Source organism: Hyperoodon ampullatus (genome assembly GCF_949752795.1).
Source record: "Hyperoodon ampullatus genome assembly, chromosome: 8".
Classification (NCBI taxonomy): Eukaryota; Metazoa; Chordata; class Mammalia; order Artiodactyla; family Ziphiidae; genus Hyperoodon; species Hyperoodon ampullatus.
In genome coordinates this window covers 22,771,009-22,795,366 of record NC_136921.1, presented here as the reverse complement: position 1 = coordinate 22,795,366, position 24,358 = coordinate 22,771,009, and the positions used below count along the sequence as shown (strand labels likewise).

At 38.8% G+C, this 24,358-nt stretch overlaps 1 protein-coding gene across 1 annotated transcript in view; it reads right to left on the bottom strand.

Annotated features, from left to right (window-relative positions):
• Window positions 1-24,358, bottom strand: part of FN1 (fibronectin 1) — a gene marked incomplete at its 5' end in the record, with an annotated part of 68,856 nt that overhangs the window by 31,524 nt on the left and 12,974 nt on the right. Inside the window, 12 exons of the mRNA XM_079710671.1 lie at window positions 1,419-1,513; window positions 7,532-7,798; window positions 9,110-9,382; window positions 10,350-10,544; window positions 11,322-11,411; window positions 11,515-11,643; window positions 12,467-12,643; window positions 12,846-13,026; window positions 15,634-15,755; window positions 21,392-21,535; window positions 22,558-22,686; window positions 24,162-24,314. Coding sequence (XP_079566797.1) covers window positions 1,419-1,513; window positions 7,532-7,798; window positions 9,110-9,382; window positions 10,350-10,544; window positions 11,322-11,411; window positions 11,515-11,643; window positions 12,467-12,643; window positions 12,846-13,026; window positions 15,634-15,755; window positions 21,392-21,535; window positions 22,558-22,686; window positions 24,162-24,314 — 1,955 coding nt within the window. The remainder of the gene's footprint in view (window positions 1-1,418; window positions 1,514-7,531; window positions 7,799-9,109; window positions 9,383-10,349; window positions 10,545-11,321; window positions 11,412-11,514; window positions 11,644-12,466; window positions 12,644-12,845; window positions 13,027-15,633; window positions 15,756-21,391; window positions 21,536-22,557; window positions 22,687-24,161; window positions 24,315-24,358) is intronic.

The window sequence follows — 24,358 nt, the reverse complement described above, 5'->3', positions numbered from 1 at the left end:
GGAAAAAGAAAGCAAAATAAACACCAAGCACAAATATTTCCAGAGCTGTGTTACTGCTGAGAGATTGTGGTTATGCTTTGCACAATGTGGACTCCTCAGGAACTGCACTCTGCTTTTAGTTGGGAAAGAGTTGGGACCTTACTTTAGCTCTATTAAATAATGTAGCTGGAAATTCCTTGGAACTGGGGTGGGGGAAGGTGCCACTTAGGGGAAGTATCTTCCAAAACTAAGTTAAGGTAGCTTGTAATGGAAGGTTCCAGAGAAACATCATTACATACTGTTTTGCTTGATAAATAATCTCCTGGTACAAACCAGAAGTACACGAGGGCTTTGGGCCACATGCCGGTTCATTTCTTATTTTCTTTTTGCTGGAAGAAATCCTCTAGTTCTCTCTTTAATGAGTTATTAGTATTCAACTTAAATGTACCAGTCCCTGTAACACTTTGTACTTCAAAAACACTCCTTTTAAAGAAGGACAGCTTCAACTGCAGGCTGATATGTTACAAGAGAAGAATTAAGATTAATGTGCCCTTAATTTTCAATTCTTTTAGTATTTTATTTGAAAAGCCTAGGTAATATCGTGTCATCAGTGTTCAGCTCTAGAGACATTCTTAGTACTTTATAAGGCTCCTGAAAGTCAAAATGACACTACTAAGGGAAATTTAAAAGGTATACTGACAATCTTCAAAAGGCTTTTTTTATATTTAAATAGCATAATCATCAATATGCCATTTGCGTATTTCGAAAAAGAAATGATCTTTGGTATATTTTTTTAAACAATCGTCATGGGGATTTAGTCTTGATTTTCAATTATAATAAATATTTCCCTCTCCACACTCTAAATGCCAAAATAAGGAATTCTTTTAAATACATTCATTTGTATTCATCACTTCCCTAATACCATTACTTTAAAGAACATGTATCCAGATATCTATAGGGAAGACCTTAATCTTAATGTCTATTAAGAGATTCACCTAAGGGGCTTTGAACAAGTTAAGATAAAACTGATTGGACAAAAATGTGATTTTTGAGTGACTCTGAGTTTAATTGGTCTCCTTAAATTGGTTTTTGTGAACTTGCTGGTACCTATTTAGAACAACACAACAAGAGCTGTTTCCCTATATATCTTTAAATCTAACTCCCTGGGAGAAAGGATAGAGAAAACAAGATAACAACTAACAGTTCCATACTAATGTTTTCCTCTTTGCATAGCACTTTCACTGCCTCAGTCCATCTTTCCAGCAATTCAGGGAGGCAGAAGTATTGTGATGCCCTGACAAAGTGGTCAGAGAGGTATGAACAGAAACAGGATGAAACCCAAGTCTCCTGACTCCTGAGCATCCTGTTTCAACTACATCCAGAAACACGAGGGCAACCCAGGGCTGTATTAGAAGGGATTAGGAACATCTGCAATTTACCTTAAAACCAATCCTTGGAGCAGGCGTCCATGTAATCACAATGGTGGTTTCAGTCACTTCTGTGTGGTAAGGTGGGATGGAGCCCAGAGGCTGCACTGTGAAATGGAATCAAATCATGTGTTCAAGCCTTAGAATCACAGAGAACGCAGATAACAAATTTTTTTTTAATCTTTTGGCCGCACCTTACGGCATGTGGGATCTTAGTTCCCCAACCAGGGATTGAACCTGCAACCCCTGCAGTGGAAGTGTGGAGTCTTAACCACTGGACCGCCAGGGAAGTTCCGATAACAAATATTTTTATTGAGAACCTCACTTTTAGTCAGCTAATGGATCCAGAATGTGACATATGTGAAAATTTGGAGTAGGTCAATGCCTCTCAACCTTTCATGTGCCACACAAATCCTCTGAGACCTGGCTAAAATGCAGGTTCTAATTCTGTAGGTCCACATGGGGCTAGGTAGTTTGCATTTCTGTTACACCAGTGTTGTTAGTCTGGGAATCACATTTAACTAACAAGGAGCTGGATGACCACAGAGGACCCTTTCAACTCCTTGGATTCTGAAATTTGTGTCTTTTCATCATGATTGGGATTTGAGTTTGATGACAATAACTTTCCCTATATCATCAGTATAGAATCACATATAAAATGTAAAACTGGTCACCACAAACTGATTATCACTCCACTTCTTAACCATTATTTTGAGAACAATGGTTAAATTATAGATGATTATCTAAAAATAGCTATATGCTGAATCACTCCATAATGATGGCCAATTATTTTTGGTTGCAGAAAGAGATGCCGTGTGAAAGGTAAATGAAATCTGCCACCATGGATGCACTTATAAATTCTAAAGATACTTTCCATAACGTGATTATTCACTCAGAATAATCACACTGCAGAAATTTAGTATTCTGCCACTGGAATTAGGAATTATAATAAAAGTTTATTTCGAACCTCCTAGCATCCTGACATCACTGCTATTTCTTAGTGAAAATAATACTTAAAAAAAAACAAGAGGGGCTTCCCTGGTGGTGCAGTAGTTAAGAATCCGCCTGCCAATGCAGGGCACACGGGTTGGAGCCCTGGTCTGGGAAGATCCCACATTGCCGCAGAGCAACTAAGCCCGTGCGCCACAACTACTGAGCCTGCGCCTAGAGCCTGTGCTCCGCAACAAGAGAAGCCACCACAATGAGAAGCCCACACACCACAACGAAGAGTAGCCCCTGCTCGTTGTGACTAGAGAAGGCCCACGTGCAGCAATGAAGACCCAACACAGCCCCCCAAAAAAATAAATAAACAAATTAATTAATTTAAAAAAATTTTTTAAATTTTTAATTAAAAAAACAAGAAAAAGAGGAAGAAAAAGAGTATTTGTACATAAAGCTGAAATAGACATTTTCAACAATCTTACAAATCTTTTCATAAATTTAGAATCTCTAAAATATAATTGGCAGAACAACTAAATCTTGTAATAAGCATTTCAATAACTGGCTGCTATGGGAAAGGTGAGGTCTCAGAAGGCAAGACATTTGTGTCTGGTGAGTCAAATTCAGGGCTTTCAAGCATGTGGATGGCCTTGGTCGCATGTTTAGTGCCGTCATAATTCCTTCTTCTTTACGTCTCAACCAAATTTTTGTGCTCACTGGGGACAAAACACTAGTAAATGCATTTATACTAAATTATGAATGGTTGGTGAGACAAAGACTTATCCCCCAGAGTTCGACAAATGAACATTAAGAGACTTTAAGCCTACTCTGAGAAAGAGAAAAACAAATATCGTATATTAACACATACATGTGGAATCTAGAAAAATGGTACAGATGACCCGGTTTGCAAGGCAGAAATAGAGACACAGACACAGAGAACAAACATGGGGATGCCAAGGGGGGAAAGATGGGGGTGGGATGAATTGGGAGATTGGGATTGACATATACATGCTAATATGTATAAAATAGGTAACTGTACAGCACAGAGAACTCTACTGCACTTCGCAGTAAAGTAGAAACTAACACAACATTGTAAAACAACTATACCCCAATAAAAATAAATAAATAAAACATTAAAAAAAAAAGTCTTTAAGTAGTACTCCGTTACTACTCAGCTCCAGGCATGGGAAAATTCAGGCCCATCACTGCAATTCTTCCAGAGTTTTCCAATCTGGATTTTAATGTGCAATTTTTTAAAAAGTATTTTTAAAATACTGCTGTCTGAAAAAATAAAATACATGTGGGCATACTTTGTAATGGCTGCTTTACTGGCTGAACTGAAGTTCTACTGGTTTGGAGAGATGTTTCATGAGTGTGTTATTGTTTGGATGGTATTCTCAGTGGAATTAGGATGGGCGACCTGTGATGCCTCCCCAGAGTCTCTGAAATCATACACCACTTGGCTGCCACTGACTTTGCCAAAATGCCATGGCCAGCCCTGGGTGACCATGTCAAGTCCACAAGAAACAATTCAGAGAGCAGACAGCTTCTTTCACTGAACGTCTGTGAAAGCCACAATTTTTTTCACAAAAACATTCTCCTCAACTGTCTTGGGCTTTAAGATTGGGTGTTTTCTATTGCTTGAGCCAGTCAGCTAGAACTTTCTCAAGTTTAAGATGATGCTCTCTGCCTGGGAAGACCATTACAGGAAACTCTCCAAACCACAAACCCACAAACTGATGGCAAACAAAGAATGTGACTGTAAGTATGAGCTATGGATTCTGGCAGGTCTTGTTAGGTGAAGGACAGCCTGGATGCTAAAAAAATAAAATTTGCCCTATTTATAAAGGAGTAAAGCTGATTTTCCCCAGAAACAGCTCCTCCACCCCCTGCCATGTGCTCTTAACAATTTAACACAAGTTATAAAACCCAGAAATGTTATTCCCAGAATTCAGCTTGTTAATAGTAAAAAGCTACAGAAACATAAAGCAATTTCAAAAATATGCAAGCCCTGCTGATGTTTACAGCCTCAGAGAGTACTTGAAGTTCAAATGAAGTCATAGAACTCACTGCTTACAGAGGTTTATTTAAATCTAAGCTTGGTTGAGCTATTTTCTCAATCATCTATTCAACAGATATTTTTTGAGGGAGGGAGAGGGATGGACTGGGAGTTTGGGGTGGGTAGATGCAAACTATGACATTTAGAATGGATAAACAACAAGGTCCTAATGTATAACACAGGGAACTATATTCACTATCCTGTGATAAACCATAATGGAAAAAAAATTTTTTTAAAGTATACAATGTGCAAGGCATGACATTGACCTTTATCTAATAAAAGTAGTTCTATCAGTTAACTCAAATAAAATTATATTTTTCAATAAATGTATTGTGCAGACAATAAAATAACATGTCCAATATATCAAGGTCTCCAAAAGTACTTGAAATAGTCAATATTGCCCCACCCATTCCATTCAATTATTTTTAGTATCATTAAAAATGCTTTTTCTTAGAGAGATGCAAATCAAACCTACAATGAGGTACCACCTCACACCAGTCAGAATGGCCATCATTAAAAAGTCTACAAATGATAAATGCTGGAGAGAGTGTGAAGAAAAGGGAACCCTCTTACACTGTTGGTGGGAATGTAAATTGGTGCAGTCACATGCATCACTATGGAGAACAGTATGGAGGTTCCTCAAAAAACTAAAAATAGAGTTGCCATATGATTCAGCAATCCCACTCCTGGGCATGTACCCAGACAAAACTATAACTCTAAAAGATACATGCACCCCTATGTTCATAGCAACACTATTTACAACAGCCAAGACATGGAAACAACCTAAATATCAATAGACAGATGAATGGATAAAGAAGATGTGGTATATATACACAATGGAATACTACTCAGCCATAAAAAAGAATGAAATAATGCCCTTTGCAGCAGCATGGATGGACCTAAAGATTATCATACTAAGTGAAGTAAGTCAGAAAGAGAAAGACAAATACCACATAATATCACTTATATGTGGAATCTAAAATATGACAGGAACATATCTATGAAACAAAAACAGACTCACAAATATAGAGAACAAACTTGTGGTTGCCAAGGGGTAGGGGAGGTAAGGGAGGGAAGAATTGGGAGTCTGGGATTAGCAGATGCAAACTAGCAAATATAGGATGGATAAACAACAAGTTCCTACTGTATAGCTCAGGGAACTATATTCAATATCCTGTGATAAACCATAATGGAAAAGAATATGAAAAAGAATATATATATGTATGACTGAATCACTTTGCTGTACAGCAGAAATTAACACAACATTGTAATTCAACTATAGCTCAATAAAATAATAAATAAATAAAATGCTTTTTCTTTTATAGGCACTCTATCCAACAAAAGAAACTATGTAAAATATGTCTCGTTAAAAAGTTAAAAAGTAAAATAGATAATATACAGAAGTATACAAAGTCAGTAAAAGACTAAATCTACTGAAATTTCCATTCTAATGAAAACAAGGTCATCTATGAGAAACAGACATTTACAAGAAATACAAAGATATTGATTTCATGTTAATAGATTTTAGAGTATCTTAGTAACATATAACATAAAAAAGCAAAATTTAAAGGTTAACTTAGAGATAAAAACAGATTTTACTTGCCTATGATTAGCAGTTACTTAAGAAAAAGTCTTTACTAGCCAAACTTCATACACGAAATTTAAATGGAAATAAATTTTTAGTAAATTATGAATTCTTACAGGGATAATTTTATAGAGAATTTTCTTTGTGAAATAAATTCCACAGTAATGTAAAAACTAAACTTATATTCACTTTTTGAATGCTTTTTAACGTCTACTTTTCAAATTAGTCAAAGAGTAAGATTTGTGGAAAGCTTTTAGGAAATTGCAAGCTAGTTCATAGTTGCAATATATGCTGAAAAAGTATTAAGTTAGGTCCTTCTGGAATTCAAAATGAGTTAAAAATAAAAATTAATGCTTATCTAGAAATGATGGGTCTCATATTTCTTTGTAATGTAAATGAGTTTCATTTGATAGAAATCAGTTTATGAATACAGTCCTCTATTGCGATACAGATATGTAAGAGATTTAAGGCCACTTCCTGTAAAGTGTTGAGCAAAAGACAGACAGGACCAAACATTACTGTCAGTATTTTTCCTTCTGTGGAATTTCAAGGGAAATTAAAAAAAAAAAAAAAGCTATTCTGTTCTGCATAAGGTACTTTAATCTGCTGCAGTCAACACTTGTAAAGAAATCATTTCCTTAGCTTCTTGTCCTGTTGGTTTCTATTCAACTGGTAGATGTTTTTGTTCCACATTTACTGCTATCATTCAATACCCAAAGTATTAGGATGTAGACATAGGTGCTGATTTTTTTTCTTGCCTTAACTAGTATTTGGTAAATTCATTTAATACAGTAGCCTTCAATTTTCAAATAACTGGGTGTTTTAAACAATGTTACTCAAAGTGCTGGTCCCAGAGAAAATAAGGATCTTGGCAACATATGTCAGGTAATGCACTGCTTCCTTCATTAAGAAAACCTTGCTTCAAAAAAGTATCAACTGAACTAAACGGTGTGCTCCATCATCTACATTGTGGCATAAGCTCCTTAGTCCATGCAACAAACAGTTCGCAGACCAGCAGTGGGTTCATGGGTCACACTTTGAGTAGTACTGCTTTAAATCTTTTTTTTTTAATTAAAAAAATTATTTAATCTCGTACAAAGTTTTTTTTTTTTTGCGTTACGGGGGCCTCTCACTGTTGTGGCCTCTCCCGTTGCGGAGCACAGGCTCCAGACGCGCAGGCTCAGCGGCCATGGCTCACAGGCCCAGCCACTCCGCGGCATGTGGGATCTTCCCGGACCGGGGCACGAACCCGTGTCCCCTGCATCAGCAGGCGGACTCTCAACCACTGTGCCACCAGGGAAGCCCTAATCTTGTACAAAGTTTTTTAAGTTAACTTTTTTTTTTTGGCTGTGCCGAGAGGCTTTCAGGATCCCCAGGGATTGAACCTGGGCCCTGGGCAGTGAAAGCACAGAGTCCTAACCACTGGACAGCCAGTGAATTCCCTAAGTTAACTTTTTAAAAAAATGCATGAAGGAGAGAGAATGTAAATATAGATAAGAACCTATGATATCACTAAGAAAAGACATTTAACCTTTGACTTACGAGTGGTGAAGACTCCAGTGGCTCTGGGGCTCTGCTGGCTGCCTTTCACGGCCACGAGGGTTGCAGAGTACTCAGAGCCAGGCTGAAGATTCCTCAGTGGATACTGCTTGGCTGAGGGACCCACGTTGTACTGCTTGGGCTGGCCTCCACGGGTCAGGCCCACGGTCAGTCGGTACCCAGCTATCCGGGCACGAGGTGGAGTCCAGATCACTATGACGGTGGTGTCAGTTTCATTGATAAACTGGAGGTTGGTGGGAGCATCCAATTCTAGAAAAAAAGATGAAACACGTCGAGAAATATTTGCACCTCAAAATTATCATACTGAAATCCTAAAGCTTGACTGAATTTTCTAAGTTCTTTCTTCTCCAGGTTGAAACTAAGATCAAAACTTTGGAAATATTTAGCCATGAAGAGATTGAGTGCTACAGAGAACTTTGCAAAACTCTGTCAGTCATGAGAAATTGCCCACTGTTTTTGCTTGACTTTGATCCTGTGGGAAGGCTAGTTTTCCAGCATGACTTTCCCATCATCCTCAGAAATTACACTAACATACAGAGATGGTATTTAAAAACAAAAACAAATACTTGTGAAGCCACAATTTGCTCTGATCTGAGCCAAACAGGTTAAGAAAAGAGAAATAAGCCCACGAAAATGAAGGCAAGAGGAAAGCTCCACATGGAACAAAAGTGATATTCTCTGCATTTATTCAATGACTAGTCCTTTGCTGGAGTAATAAAAGTTATTTTCACATGATTCAGATTAGACAATAATTATAACATATACTCAGAACCTCAGATTTATAGCAAGACCCTGGTGAGTTTGCACTATCAGAAAGAACCATAGAAATTGTGAATTTTCTTCTTGAGTGTGTAACTGGCAGCCTCCCTGCAATAATTTAAAACACTTTTCAGAGGGAGGAAATGTTTAAGAGGTAGTCAAGTACAATCACTGAAAACATGGGCTTTGGAGTCAAAAAGACATAGGTCTGTGTGGTTCCAGCTCAATCATTTCCCAGCTTTGTGACTTTACAAGTTGCAGATTTTTTTATAAGCTTCAGTTTCTTCATGTATCTCCTAGGGATAATAATAAGACCTTCCTCATTAACTCAAAACGAGGATTAAATATGAGGATGAGGCTTATAAAGAACTGAGCATATGACCTTGTGCCTAATATGCACTAGATGTTTTAGCAATTACTATTTGCAAATAATTCTACTATAAAAGGATAAAGATACTACATTTAAAGTTTGATCTAGGTATATTTAGTTACATAAAAATGTACTCAGATTTTCACTCCATGTCTCCATTAGCAAGGAAAATCAGGTTAAGTTCTTCTCTCTTAGTGCCATTCCCCTGGCATGTGTATTTGGGAAATGGGTTTACCATTTAGCCTCTACGGAGCTTGTCTAAGTTTTGTTTTCAAGTTTAATGCGCTTTATGTCCAGTATACATTCTCTATCCCCTGAGTATTTTCCTATTTCTAACTGTGAACCTACAAGTGATGGCATGCTGCCCACCCAGCACAGGTTGGAAGTGAGGGTGGAGGGTCTGGGGTGGAGGTAAAGGACCCCAAACGTACTGGTCGCCTGTTGTGCCGTCAGAGGCTTGCTCTCCCTCCCGTGGTTCACGGCGAAGACTTTGAAGTGATAGGTGACCCCAGGGGACAGCCCAGTGACTTCTGCAAATGTGTTCCTGCTGATGGGCAGCCTCTGCCCATGTTCCCCGGGCAAGTTGACGGGGATCACGTCCACTCGGTAACCGGTCACCGCACTCTCGGGGGGTGTCCACATGATGGTGATCTTCACGTCCGTCACCTCCACAAACTGCAGGTCCCTGGGAGGGGGAACTTTATCTAACAGACAAGAGCCAACTGGTCATTTTCAATTCCTGCTAAGGATTGTGTTGTTTTTTGTTTTTTGTTTTTTTGCCGTACACGGGTCTCTCACTGTTGTGGCCTCTCCTGTTGCGGAGCACAGGCTCCGGACGCGCAGGCTCAGCGGCCATGGCTCACAGGCCCAGCTGCTCTGCGGCATGTGGGATCTTCCCGGACTGGGGCACGAACCCGTGTCCCCTGCATCGGCAGGTGGACTCTCAACAACTGCACCACCAGGGAAGCCCAGGATTGTTTTTAAAAAGCCAGTTTCCTGGGTTTTTAAGGTATAGGGCAATTCATAGAGCCTCTCATTCCAGAGCTAAGTTTTCTCTCTTAATTAGAGAATATGCTTTTTTGGGTTATATTTTTGTAGTTCAGTCATACTGCTTACACGTGACATTTAAAGCTTTTATGTAAAATATGTTGGTAAGCAGATGAGTTTCCAACATATGAAGTATCTTATTGAGGGGTTTAAGATAAACATACCAAAAAAACCCCCAAAGCAAACTCTTGCAACAACTGAAAAAAAATGTGGTGGTTTTTATTTTACTAAATCATTTTATAATACTTAAGAGCAACAGATGAACTGCCCCTTAAGTTTCTGGGGAAAAACATGAAGACTTTATGCTGTCAGGTTTTAATCAGGAAGGCCAATAGCCAGTTTTGATAAGTTACTTTATGGTGAAGACATTTCAGCTAAATTTCATAAGTTTAAGGATATACTAATCCATAAGACAACTTGCATATAGGAACTGTTGACAGAGACAAAGCAACCCTCCCACAGATGCAATTATTCTTTCATCTTACACGTCCCGTTGTCCCCAGCAGGCTCATGGAATGAACACAAGCCAAGGTTGGCTTTGTTCCTCCAGCAAAAGGGAGGTTAAAGATGTTACTTTCTTCAGCCTTAAGAAATAAGATACTACAGGAAGCATCTTCAGGTTACCTGAACGTGGGACGCCAGTGGTTTCTTGTTGGATGAAGACAGGAGTACTCTCTTGATTTTCTTCCACAGCGTAGATAGTGATGTTATACTGAACACCAGGCTGCAAGTCACTGAGAGTGACAGAGTTGGCCGTTTCAGGAAGGTTGAGTTCTGTGCTACTACCCTCTACTGATGGAGAATAGACGATTCTGTATCCTGCAGATTCAGGAGAAAAAAGTACGATACACTGTTTGATGAAACAAAGGTTTCAAAAGGACCCCCTTTCCTAACAGCCCTTAGCATCTTGCTGGATTAGTTCAGAATGAGTGATTCTTTTTGACTCGTTCAATAGTGCTACTTCTTATAAGGACTATTCAGTCCAAAGATAAAATAAGAACTCATGCAAAACTTTTTAATATTAAATACCATCCTTGAAGACCCGAGATCCTTAATATATGTCTATTAGGAAGCCAGAGGGTGAAAATATTCATGTTAAACCGATTTCTTTTCTTCGAGCCCTGGATGAAGGAAGCAATTAAGGAACCACTCTGAGCACAGAGTTGACTAGCACATCTGTATCTTTTAGGAACTTCAGAGACAGCTGAGTCACCTAATGAGCTAAGAAGGCAGCTTGGCTGCCTCTTTAAGAATAAGTCTTAGAGTGAGGTTTTCAGAAAAATTACCCCTCTTCTACCACAGGAATGCCTGGTGTAATAAGTCCATGAGCTGGCTTTAGAGGTTTATGTGTGTGATTGTGTGTGGGTGTGTTTTGTGTGTGAAGGAGGTCAATAAAACAGATTTAAGAGGAAATGATCCATAAGAAACTAAGGCTGTAAGACAATATCTCACACACACACATACACATCTCCACACTGGTCCAATAATTACATACGAGATTTAAGTGATTTGCCTGCTCATAGATCAGAATCCTCTCCCTCACCTTTTATGGCATCAAGATTAACATGGGAGCCAAGAAGAGGCAGCTAAGCTGACCTGTGATGGGCGCCTGGGGTCTGCTCCAGCGAACGACAATCGAGGTGTCATCAACCTGGTCCACGGTAGGGTCAGGAGGGGCATCAGGTGCTAACAAAGAAAGGAAGAAATGAGAAAAACAGTTAGGAAATATTGCTATAGGTCTGTTTCACAGGAAAAAAAAGTCTTTTCACACCACACAGTACACGTGTACCTGTTGTCTGTGAGGTAGACAGGATCAAACTCTGTTCTCCTTCTTCGGATATCTGATAGACGTTCACAATGTATTTTCGGCCAGGAAGCAGGTCAGGGATGTTCACAGAAGTGGCTGTGCTGGGAAGATCTTTGAAATAAAAGGGAAGGGTTACTATCAGAGTGTACCAATCCCTCTAATGACTCCATAACCTATGAGAAGCATATTTTTAAAACTATGTATTCATTGTGGGGGAGTGGTGAGGGAAAACTAGAAGGAAATGTGTTATGGATAGTCAATAATTATCAATGCACTATGAGATAATTTTTCTCTTTTTCCCCCTTTTCCCAAATATTTTCTCTAAGAGTGTATAATTTTAATCCACCCCCAGATTTGTAAACATAGTCCTCTGTAGTTAGAAGTCCGCGTAGTGGCTATAGGTGGGGGATGATGGGGAGTGGGGTAGGAGGGATGTTCTTTTTCTTGATCTGGGTCCTAGTCACACAGTGTGTTCACTTGATAAAAATTCACTGAGCTCTATGTTTATGATCTGTGTACTTTTCAGTATGTATATTTATTTCTCCATGATAAAGTTTTTAAAAGTCCCCTAAACATGAGAATCTGAAAAGCATGAATGAGGGTATTGTGCCTCTCCCAAAGCTAACGTTTTCTCCACTGCAGTCCTCATGCTGGCAATTACTTCCAGGAAGAACACACTTTTGTTTTGTGGACCTGTGCCCGGGCTAACGCATAACACAGCTCCCATCAGGAACCGGGAAAGTGAGCATGGCTCAGGAAAAACCCAGCTCGGTTCTAAAAAGGATCAGTTGTTTTCCAGATTCACACTGGAGGGCCATTTGTGCAGTCTGAGCTGTCAACTACTTCCGAACTTCCCAGGCCACCTGCGTGGATGCCCCCAGCCCCACCCCAAGCAGGGTTTCCCAGCAGCTGGTCATCAACACGTTGAGCTCACCCAGGTACTGTGGTTCATCTCCCTCTTCACTCAGCTCATACTCCACCCGGAATCCGGACACAGTGTCGGAAGCCGAGACCCAGGAGACCACAAAGCTGCTGGCTGTGATTTCAGTCACTGATTCAGAGGTGGCCACAACGGGAGAAAAGGGTGATGTCTCTCCCGTCACGGTGTTGCCTAGAGTCATAGAAAGAGGGGAGAGAGCCTTCAGCCATTGAGGAAATTTACTGGCATCGTCTGTAGATTATCAGATTATCAGGTTTTTAAAAATGTGGGTGCCATCCATGGAATAATATGAATCGAGATGGAAGGCACTTCCTGCGGGAAGCCCAGGTCTGAGAAATGCGGGCACAGATGGGCTGGCGGCTGGGGTACATACTGGTCACCACTGGGCTTGTGCTGGTGGTGGTGAAGTCGAAGCGTGTCATCTCTCTTTGGCCGTAGTGCTGGACGCTGATGAGCTGGCCCTCGTATACCACACCTGGCCTCAGGCCTTTGATGGTGTAGGAGTTTAAGTGGCCTGGAATGGTGGCTTCCTTCCAACGGTCTGGAGAATTTTTCTAAAAATTTAAGTTAAAAAAAAAATCACACAAGTATTCACAAAGATGAACACTCGGAGATGATGTGGAGTATTCTTCAAAGAAGAATGAGGGGTCTATGCAGCTCCATTTTGGAGGAAAATCATGGAAAACTGGAATTGGAATAGAAACCTGTAGCAGAATTTGTTAACATTAATAATAATGATTATTAAAGCTAATATTTACTGATAGCTTACTATGTGCCATGCTCTGTGCTGCTTTCCTCGCATCCTCTCATTTAATCTTCATCTCCCCCATCCTCCAAGTTACAGGTATTATCACCCTGATTTTGTAGGTGAAGAAACAGAATTATGTGACATGGCCAAGATTACACAGTGGGAGGTCCTGGGCACCTTCCTTTTTGCCAGATTAATTATTCAATTTAATATCAGCAACATAATATGTAGACCCCAAGTTTTGCCTTTCCCAACTTTTAAATTTCTATAATGAACAGAGATATATTCCTCTCTGCAGTGGGAAAAGGACATATATTCTATCTTTCACTTGGTGGGCTACAAACCAAGTTTCTTGCAGAGCAGTCAAAGGCATAACATTCCTTCATGACTCAGTGCCTGGGACAATCACATACAAGGTTTAACTGCTCTGGTTTTATGACTCATTCTTGGATATAAACCACCCCTCTAAAGTGGTTAGCCAACTTTGGGCAAAAGAATGTGATCTGCAGAAGAATGCGATCTCAGTTTACTTAATCTTTGTCTCCAGTTTATACTTTCACATCCTGTCCAACTTCATTAATATATCATGGCACAAAATTCTTTGCATTAAAATGTGTAGAAAAGAAACATCCTTACTTCAAACAAGTTGAGATCCTTTTAAGTGTATCTTCCAAACTAATATAAGTCAAAATATTTTTAATACCCAGTGATTTAAAAAAAATTATCCAATCAACCAGTTCCTCAATAATTCAAACACTCAAGTGTCCCTTTATATTTTTGAAATAAATGAAAGTGATCCTAGTACTCTTTAAATTTAAATATGTTGTGAAAAAATTAGTCATTATAATTAGCTCAGATTTAACAATAAGCCTTTCATGCAATGTGAACTTTGTTGGTTTGCTATCAGAAGAAAATACTCAAGAATAAACTCTCAGGTGACAAACATTAAGGAAAATGCTGAAATTGTTAAAAATTTCAAAGAAATTAATAACCTCCACTCTTTGAAGACTTTCCAACTTAATATACTTTGTATACCTATGTGTATCCCTTATTACTGTGGTCTCACATAATACTTCAGAGTTAAGTTTAAAGTAAATAAAACTGGTGATGATATGAAAAAATGAGAGACAATAAAGTGTTGGAGGGGAAATATATTGATTCCATCGATTAACATCATTAGACACACAGCTCTGCAAACAGCTGCTCCATATACTGCGGACATTAACAAAAGAGGGTGAGAGAAGAAAAAGAATGATTTCAACAGCTTGAATTTTTCAAAAAGAATTTAATACAACTGCATGAGTTGGTCAAATGTTTTGTTTTGTTTTGCTTTTAGTTCCTAGAAACCAATAGCTGTGATTAAAAGTGGGCATTTTTCTCCTGTGTTTAAAATAGTGTTTCTCAAATTATGAGTCATGCATTTTGGAAAGATAGAAGGGTGGGTCTGAGAGGGTAAGAGAAATTAAAATTTAATAGACCAATATCCTCCTTAGTGTGATTTCTTCAATTTCTAGATGATTATTAGGAAATCACAAGGTCACTCATTAAATACACTAACTATCCCTCATCTGTATTTCCCTCTCATCACCTTTCTCCCTTCTATCAAAATAACTTCATAGTATAGAAAGTAAGGTTTAAGAAATGATCATGGGGGCTTCCCTGGTGGCACAGTGGTTGAGAGTCCACCTGCCGATGCAGGGGACACGGGTTCATGCCCCGGTCCGGGAAGATCCCACATGCCGCGGAGCAGCTGAGCCTGTGAGCCATGGCTGCTGAGCCTGCACGCCCGGAGCCTGTGCTCCGCAACCGGAGAAGCCACAACAGTGAGAGGCCCGCATACCACAAAAAAAAAAAAAAAAAAAAAAAAGAAATGATCATGGAAATTCCCTGGCGGTCTACTGTTTAGGACTTGGAGCTTTCACTGCCATGTCTGGGGTTCAGTCCCTGGTCGGGGAACTACGATCCCGCAAGCTGTGTGGTGAAGCCAAAAAAAAAAAGAAAAAGAAAAAGAAAAGAAATGATCATTTAAAAAGTGAACCAAAAAAGAAAGATTTAGCTTTTTTGTTTTTCAAATCATGGAAAATTATGTCAATATTTTTTTTCCCTTTGATGGAGTTGCAAGACATAGAAAAACTTTATATTCTCTTTCCATACTAGATAAGAGTAATTTTAAGCCTTATCATTTTGAAGCCTTCACAAAGAAGATCTTTCTAACATGAAGAGTTAGTTGGTTTAAAGTACCAAAAAAAGCTAAATCAATGTCAATTAGATTGACCACATATTGTTTGGTCGCTAAACAAATACAATGTGAATATAGTTCATCAGATCTATTGGCTCAAAAGCTGGAAAACATTTTCAGAATCTGTTAATTTCAAGAGCCGCAATGTCCAAGGTTTCCAAGTAGGATACTCACAGGTTTCCATCTGAGAATGTACTTGGAAATGTGAGATGGTTCTGGTGCATTCCACTGGATGGGGTGAGAGTTGGGCTGACTGGGGGTCTCAGTGATTATTACTTGGACAGGACCAGTTGAACCTGAAAATGAAAATGTGAGATTTGGTGACCTTGAGTATCCTCTCACTTCAACTTAAAATTTAGTGCACATGGATGGCCATCATTAAAGACAGTTTTGCTTATCCGTAAATGGGAGCACAATAAAAATTATCTGAGGGCTTCCCTGGTGACGCAGTGGTTGAGAGTCCGCCTGCCAATGCAGGGGACACGGGTTCGTGCCCCAGTCTGGGAAGATCCCGCATGCCGCGGAGCGGCTGGGCCCGTGAGCCGTGGCCGCTGAGCCTGCGCGTCCGGAGCCTGTGCTCCGCAATGGGAGAGGCCACAGCAGTGAGAGGCCCATGTACCGCAAAAAAAAAAAAAAAAAATTATCTGAGATTAATTTTTTACACATTGACACTGGAAATCAATAAGACAAATCCTTTTTTTTAAATTGAAGTATAGTTGATTTACAACGTTGCATTAATTTCTGCTGTACAGCAAAGTGATTCAGTTATACATACATACACATTCTTTTTTATATTCTTTTCCACTATGGTTTATCACAGGACATTGAATATAGTTCCCTGTGCTATACAGTAGGACCTTGTTGTTTATGAATTCTATATATAATAGTTTGCATCTGCTAACCCTAAACTCCCACTCCATCCCTCCCCCACTCCCCTTCCCCTTGGCAACCACAAGTCTGTTCTCTGAGACAAATCCTTTTTTAGCAGATAAATTATTGTGCTTCACATGAGAAATGTAAATAGAACTTGTTTATAAGCAAATAAAATGATTTTTTAAATGCCACTTAGTTTGCTTTCTTTTCCATTTTCAAAGAATTGTGAGAAAATTGTGGAACTACCCTAACACAAATAACATAATACAGAATACAAACCTCATTTACTTGTTATACTAAACTTCTTTGAGGAAATTCTAGTTTGTGGAGCCTTTCATCAAGAACAAATCTACCATCAAGAAGGAAAAAACATTCCAAAGGCCATATGACATGATGTAAAACAAACACATTTCTAAATGGGGTAGAATCTTAGACAAACAGACAAAGGTAATAATTAAAGACTCAGTTTTTATTTCTCAACCCATCAGTCTAAGCATCCTATCAGTTTGGAAAAAAGTTTTAGTTTTATTTTTATTCAGGGAGTTTACTCTAAAATCATTCCATTGATTGGTCAAATTATTAAGAGATCAAACATATTCTTTCAAAAATATTTATCAACAAAATGACATTTTGTAGTATATACTAAATTCAATATTTCCACATCTTAATGTGGAAATATTGTTGGTATAACTATTACCAACAAAATTTAAAGTGTGGTTTGTTTCTTTTGTTTTTTTAAAAAAGGCAGGGCTTCCCTCATGGCACAGTGGTTAAGAATCTGCCTGCCAATGCAGGAGAGACGGGTTTGAGCCCTAGTCTGGGAAGATCCCACATGCCGCGGAGCAACTAAGCCCCTGCGCCACAACTACTGAGCCTGCGCTCTAGAGCCTGCGAGCCACAACTACTGAGCCCGTGTGCAACAATTACTGAGGCTCGTGCGCCTAGAGCCCATGCTGTGCAACAAAACAAGCCACTGCAATGAGAAGCCCGAGCACCACAAGGAAGGGTAGTCCCCGCTCGCCACAGCTAGAGAAAGTCTGCAAGCAGCAACGAAGACCCAATGCAGCCACAAATAAATAAATAAGACAAATAATTTTTTTTTTAAAAAGGCAAAATAAGAGAAGTGGAATCAATTTCTTAATAGGGTAGACTCCATTTAGGATAATAATGAAATAGATGGAAAATTTATGCTTGCAGAACAGAATACTATCTTTTCCCTAAACACTGTTTTTTAATGATGTCAATCAATGTTCAATTTAGAAATAAAGTCCCTTGTAATAACCTTTCCAAGAATTTCTAACTGCCACTGTCAAACAGAGCAAAACTTTGCATGTTTAATAAAGCAGTTCAGCAGATTATAAACAGTTTTAAATTTTCTGTAACGTCACAGAGAAAAATATTGATTTTCAAACTTAATTATTATCTTTGCTATTAAATTCTCTTTGAAAACAAAGTGTTTTCTAGCAGAACAAATATACAACTTGCATGTCTGGGTAGACTCAAAAGTTCTAGAATAATATACTCACTTCCATACTGAGAATAATTCAAAGTTCGCTGAAGACTAACAAACATTCTTTGAATCTTAATTTCATCTAATGCACATATTTGTAAGCTACATGAAAACCAAAATTAATATATAAAATTCTCAATTTTTAATTCTAAAGTGGTATATATTTCACAGAACATGGCAGGGTGTTTGTTTTAATTAATTGGCAGAAGTCAGTTGCATGACCCTCTTTAAATCACCCCCTTTGAAGATCCTTATGAACGTAAATAAGTTTTTAAAAATGAACACTGAGGCAAAATTTTAGAAATGTGATTATTTAAAGTACTCCCATACATACCAGTAAATATAGGAATATCACATCCTTAAATTACTTACAATAATTGGTATAACGTTGTTTAAATATTGATCCTTTAAAGAAACCCTACCATAGTTTCCTCATGTTAAGAGACACTCGATACGTATTTTATTTAATTTAGCAACCATGATTTTGAGGGGAAACAGTTTATGATGCCATGAATGTACAGCACCAAGAGTCATCCCTAATGCAAACCATGGACTTTGGGTGATAAAGTGTCAATGTAGGTTCTCGACTGTAACAAATGTACCACTCTGGTGGGGATGTTGAACTAGGGGAAGTTGTGCATGTGTTGGGGAAGGGGGAACATAGGAAATCTCTGTACTTTCCTTTCAACCTTGCTGTGAATGTAAAACTGCTCTTAAAAAATAGTCTTTAAAAAAATTATGATGGTTAAATGTCCATCAAGATTAAGTTTTAGAAGGATAACACAAATGACTTTTACTGCCTACCGTTAAGCTTAATCTTGCTGCTATGTCCACAGGATGAGGAGAGTAAAGGAGAAGGGAGGGAAAAGAAACAGGAGCAGTGATTTCTACTCAGTGATGGAGCAAAACAACAGAAGTTTTCTTTCTCAAATTTCAAGGGCTGGTTTGAAATCCTATGTTTTCAATTTCAGGTTTGTGCCATAGCTCACCTTTAAGGGAACTGCATTAAACAGTAATGGGATGTCTTGCATTTAGCACATTTTTGTCCAGAAAGAAAAGAAGCTGCCCATTATTTGTAAGGTCAATTAAATTCCAGCTATCACTCTATTCTGTTTTTGCTACATATGATTTGAAGACAAGAAATCTGAAAATTTTGACATTATTTAGATTTAAAATTTTGATAACCCTTTTGATATTGGTTAATTGGTAAAACTTTTTAAATTAACTGAGCAATGACTCACCACTGGGAAAACTTTACTCTCTCTCTTATTCAATATGATCAGACTGACAATAAAATAGTTAAGTAGAGAGATATGATACAATGTCTATACTTTTAAAAACAGTTTGAAATAAGGCCCAAATGAATAATTTCCAGTAATGGTGACCCCGGAGAAGTTAAACATTTATGAGTTTGCAACTCAGCCCTTTTTTCTTTATTTATTTTGCTGAGATCTGTGCTTTCCTGGTTGTTTATCGACAAACCGAAAGCTTCTTATCTTCTGTTAGTTTGAACATCTCTACCGAGTCCTCTGTTGGAGGAACAAACAGGGCAAGGCTCAGAGACAACCTACTGGTAATCTGTTGTTCCGTTATCCTTCCCACACTCTGAAAGCCCCAGAAGCCAGGCAGGAACCATTGAGCAAACCAAACACGCAGATAAGACCCAGACTACGTACCGAGGCCAATCTCCTCTCCCCTACATCTCCTCTATTCTCAATGCGCTCTACTGTTACCCTTTTTAAAGAGTAGGAACAAGGTCAACATATGAAACTCCAACACAGGAAGATTCCCTCCCATCTAGATTTCATCTCTGGCATGTCCACCTAAAGGCCTCCCGCAAGCTGCTATGTGAATAGGCTTACTTTAAAAGAGAGAGAGAAAAAAGTTCTCTCCAATTCACTAAGAAGGAAATCACGAGCTTCCCTGGTGGTGCAGTGGTTGAGAGTCCGCCTGCGGAAGCAGGGGACACGGGTTCGTGCCCCGGTCCAGGAAGATCCCACATGCCGTGGAGCGGCTGGGCCCGTGAGCCATGGCCGCTGAGCCTGCGCGTCCGGAGCCTGTGCTCCGCAACGGGAGAGGCCACAACAGTGAGAGGCCCGCATACCACACACAAAAGAAAAAAAAAAAAAAAAAGAAGGAAATCACTTTCAAGATTGCCACACCACACCAACAACAACCATAAACGCAGACATTAAGAGCATTTCTTTAGAAGTTTCTATCCTTTGGTTGCATCATTAAAGAAAAAAAAAACCTCAGTTATATACTTTCTGAACTTACAGTAATTCTGCGATCATATATTTAAAAATTATTACACAAAAAAATTAAAGTGATTCCTACACACAAATCCACCATGAAATACAATTTAATAGCCAGGTCAATCTGTGCTGAGAGCCCGTTAAAGCCAAATCATCTTCTGCAGCCCAGATAGTGTCTGAAGACTGGGGAGAGGAAGGATTTTTCAAAGTTCAGAAAGGGTATATCTGGGTGGTTGGTTTCTAGGCTCACAGATTGTTAGTTTGTTAGTGCTGGTAGCTACCATCTCCCCATTTTACAGATGAGGAAATAATGAATGAAGCTTGACTTGTATCTCCTTAGCAGCATGTACAGAGCTGGGACCCATGTCTTGGCAAACACTGTCTTTGGCCAAGTTGTTTCATATCTTGTTCTCTATGACAGTGAACCTCTTATCATGTTATAAAGGGACTTAGTTAACTGAATCTTGATTTCTGTCATAGGCAGATTCCAACATCCTGAAGATCTCTCTTTTTGTTTCTGAATGTAGGCCCCATGTCTTAAGTTAACAGAGATTCAGGAGGCTTTGACCTCAGTAATTGCTCAAATAACTGATGCCTAAAAATTAGAGTTTCATAATTCAACCCATCTTATTGTAATTAATCACTCAGTGAAAATTAAATTCAAAAATTTTTTCTAAAATGAATAACACCTCCAGCTAGGCATTATGTCCTGTGACCTGAAAAAAATCCAGCAAAAAACGTTTTCGAGTATTTGAACTGCATGGGCAGAGAACTGACCAAGTTACTCAACTCTTGACCCAGGATACTTTGTTCCAGGCTCCAACTGATCAAACAGGTGAACATTTTGACAAAAAGAGGGCCTGGATGAAATGCTAAGTGGACACATATCCTATGTTGTATTTCATGCAATTTCTCCATGCATCTTCTCTGTTAAGAACCATAACATAAAATCCTGACCTTTACTCCCAGCATCGCTCACTTCATGGTTTCTATTTTCATGTACAGATGAGAAATGAAATTAGCCCGTGTTTTAACCTAATGGAATGTTCTACAAAGTTAAGAAACAAGTTTACATACAGGCACATTTTTACAGCCTTCTACTCCTTCTACTTGATTGGGGAGAAGGGAAAACCATTTTAGTAAAAAAATCGGCTGGTGATTAGACAGTGATATGAGAAAAGGATGGGAAAGGTAGGGGACACCAAGTTAGGCATCAGTGTTAACAAACACTGATGCTGCCCTGTTTTTATAACCCAGTGGACAGTTCTCAATTTGCGGTAATAGAGCTACTTACCTGGATAGGTCTGTATGGGCTGGCAGCCCCACTCCCCAATGCCACGGCCATAGCAGTAGCACTGGTACCTGACTCCATGCAAAAACTTCTCCCATGATTCTCCAATTTGATAAAAGGTACGGGATTCTGAATCCTGGCACTGATCTAAAATATATACAAGTAAAAGATAAGCAGCCTTGAAGACTTAAAGCTACAAATTTAAATTTGGTGTGCTAGAGCACACATTCTTAGTTTTAATGAAAACTTGCAACTGTCCTTACAAATATATGCGGTTAAAAAATATTTTGTTCATATCTTTTACCTTACTAGACAGTTAATGGTCAAAAAGTACCAATTGGGAGGAGTAATTAGCTTTCTAAAAGAATATCATTTCTAAATAAAAATGTTAAGATTTAGATTTCAGTATATATTGACATTCTGAATATTAATTTGAGGAAAATAAATTAGATATTATATTTTATCCATTTTAATGCAAATGATTTACCATTTGAATAGCAAGGATAAAATATCACTTTATACATTTCTTCAAAATGTGGAGGACTTAATTTTATATATAAATGAATTGAACTAAATTTCAACTAATGAACACTTACTGAGCAGCTTCTAAGAAACCCTCTCAGGCCTCTCTCTGCTTTGGCAATCTCAGGTCAAACAAACTCATCTGATCAGTTTGTTTTCTGGGTGAGCAACATGTCTCTTTGAGTAAAGGAATATTAATGGATTACATTAAAGCTGGTAACACAGCTCTTCTAAGGCTTAACCTTCACTACTTGCTTAGGTCTATTAAAAAGGGCAGCCAAGAAAAATAAAGTATTTGGAAGGAGGTATTTACTGGCATAATCATTTGTCCACATTACTGCACCGTCCAGCAAAGGAAAGTTCTCTTTCACAACAATAGTTATCTTTATGATTCAGAACCCCCCAAAAATTTGTTTCAATTAAAATAAACCTTCAGGTGTTACCAAATTCAGCAAAAATAAATGACTACCACTATCAAGATTATATATTGGTCCATGATTAGAGAAGAGACTTTACCAAGCCCTCTGCAGGCCATGATCAAAGTCTACAGCCAGCTTCAATCAAGTAATATCAAATAACTCTCCTTACCTGAAACTTGCTAGCTATACTCAGTGTCCAAATCCAGCTAGAGACACGAGGCTACTTACCAATGGGATCACACTTCCACCGGCCCCTGCCCTGACCGAAGCAGGTACAATTCAGCATGTGTCCCTCTTCGTGACGTTTGTGGAATGTGTCATTCACATTGTATGTGATGTCGTCGACGATGCACTGATCTGTTTAGAAACAGTGGGATGGGTGGAGAATTTTTAAGTTTCACTGATGAAATAAAAGAAGCTATGCTTTGCGAAGCATACACTTCCTTCCATGTAATTATTAACACCTCCCACTAAAGTAACTCTTCTATTGGCATAGAATAAACATTTTTTCAAAGCTTAGTCAGTACTACAATTTTTGCAAAAAAAAAAAATTTCTTTTCTTATAGACTTGTAAAGATTAGAAATCAAAGTATACACAACAAATTTTAACTTCCGGAAAAGTTCTTGCTGGGTTGATAATGACCTTTAGATCTCTGCTTGTTGCAATAAATAGAAGGGAGATTAAACATACTTATAGGATGCCTAGCATGATGTGATGGTCTCAGCTCTGGATTAGCAGGGGTGGGGAGATATTTGGGATTTGGGAAATAAAATACCATAAAAGGCATCTGGAAAGTTAAAAAAAAACTAGGCCAAGTCTGTTGCTAACTCACTGAGATCCTGAGAAAATTACTTCCTTCTTTGGGACTCAGCTCCTTCCTCTGCAAAATGAGGAGTTGGTCTGTATGTCTTTCTAGTGTCCTTTTCAGCTCTGCAACATCATATGTAATTATTTTAGTCCCGGATTGTGTCACCCATTGGGCACCATAAAAGGAGAACAATTTCAGGCCACTGTCAACACAGAGGCTACATGGACTATTTATTAGCTCAGAGTTCTACCTAAATCCTTCTTTTCAAATCAAAGAAATAGAAAAACTAAAATAAAAGGTTTTAATAGTTAAACACCCTTATATCCTATACCTGGGTCCAAAGGGGACAAAAACCAAGTGAACAAAAGAAATTGGTCTCTATGTCTTTGTTTCCTTAAATTTGGATCCAAACACAAATAAGCTGGCAGAGGGGTGGCAAGCTTGGGGTCTTGGCCCCCATCTGTGCCCCTACCTGGATGCGCCATACTGACCCAGGAAAGGCCCCTTTAGACTCTACGGTCCATGACCCCAGAGAGATAGGCCAAGGCCTTCTCAAGCTCCCAGCTGAGAGCTGGTGAATGGTGACCCCCTCCTTGGAGCCCACATAGCTGGGAACGGGCCTAGAGGTGACTAATAAAGTATTAGGGACAGATGTTAAAAAAAAAAAAAAAAAGAATAGCATGGTCTCTTTTCTTTACAAAAATTACCCCGTCCTTTCTAGATAAGAATCCAACAGCACACCTACAAGCTAAAAGGATCAAGTGATTGTGTTCTAGCCTTTGAAGTCATACTTTTGGCTCAGTCTAAGTACTTACATCCTTGGAATGTTTCAGAATCTTAGAATTGCTCAGCCAGATTTTCTTAAGTGGCTGTCTAACATGCAAAATGTATCCAGCACGGTAGACTAATGGAGTGGCATTGCATATTTCTTCTCCTGCTTTTGGTAAAGTACAAGTTTTCATGTAAAAGTCTGCCTCTCTGTATTCTTTGTCCTCAGCTATTTTCATTCACAAGTGAGCATACCTCGGAGCTGGGAGTAGGCAACACATGTCCATTCTCCACGACCGTTCCCAACACACGTGCATCTCATCATGTGGCCCATATCATGCTGTTTGTCCCACTGGTCTCCAATGCGATACATGATCCCTTCATTGGTTGTACAGATTTCCTCGTGGGCTGTTTGGAAACAGATGAGAAACATGTTACTGGATAAATGATCA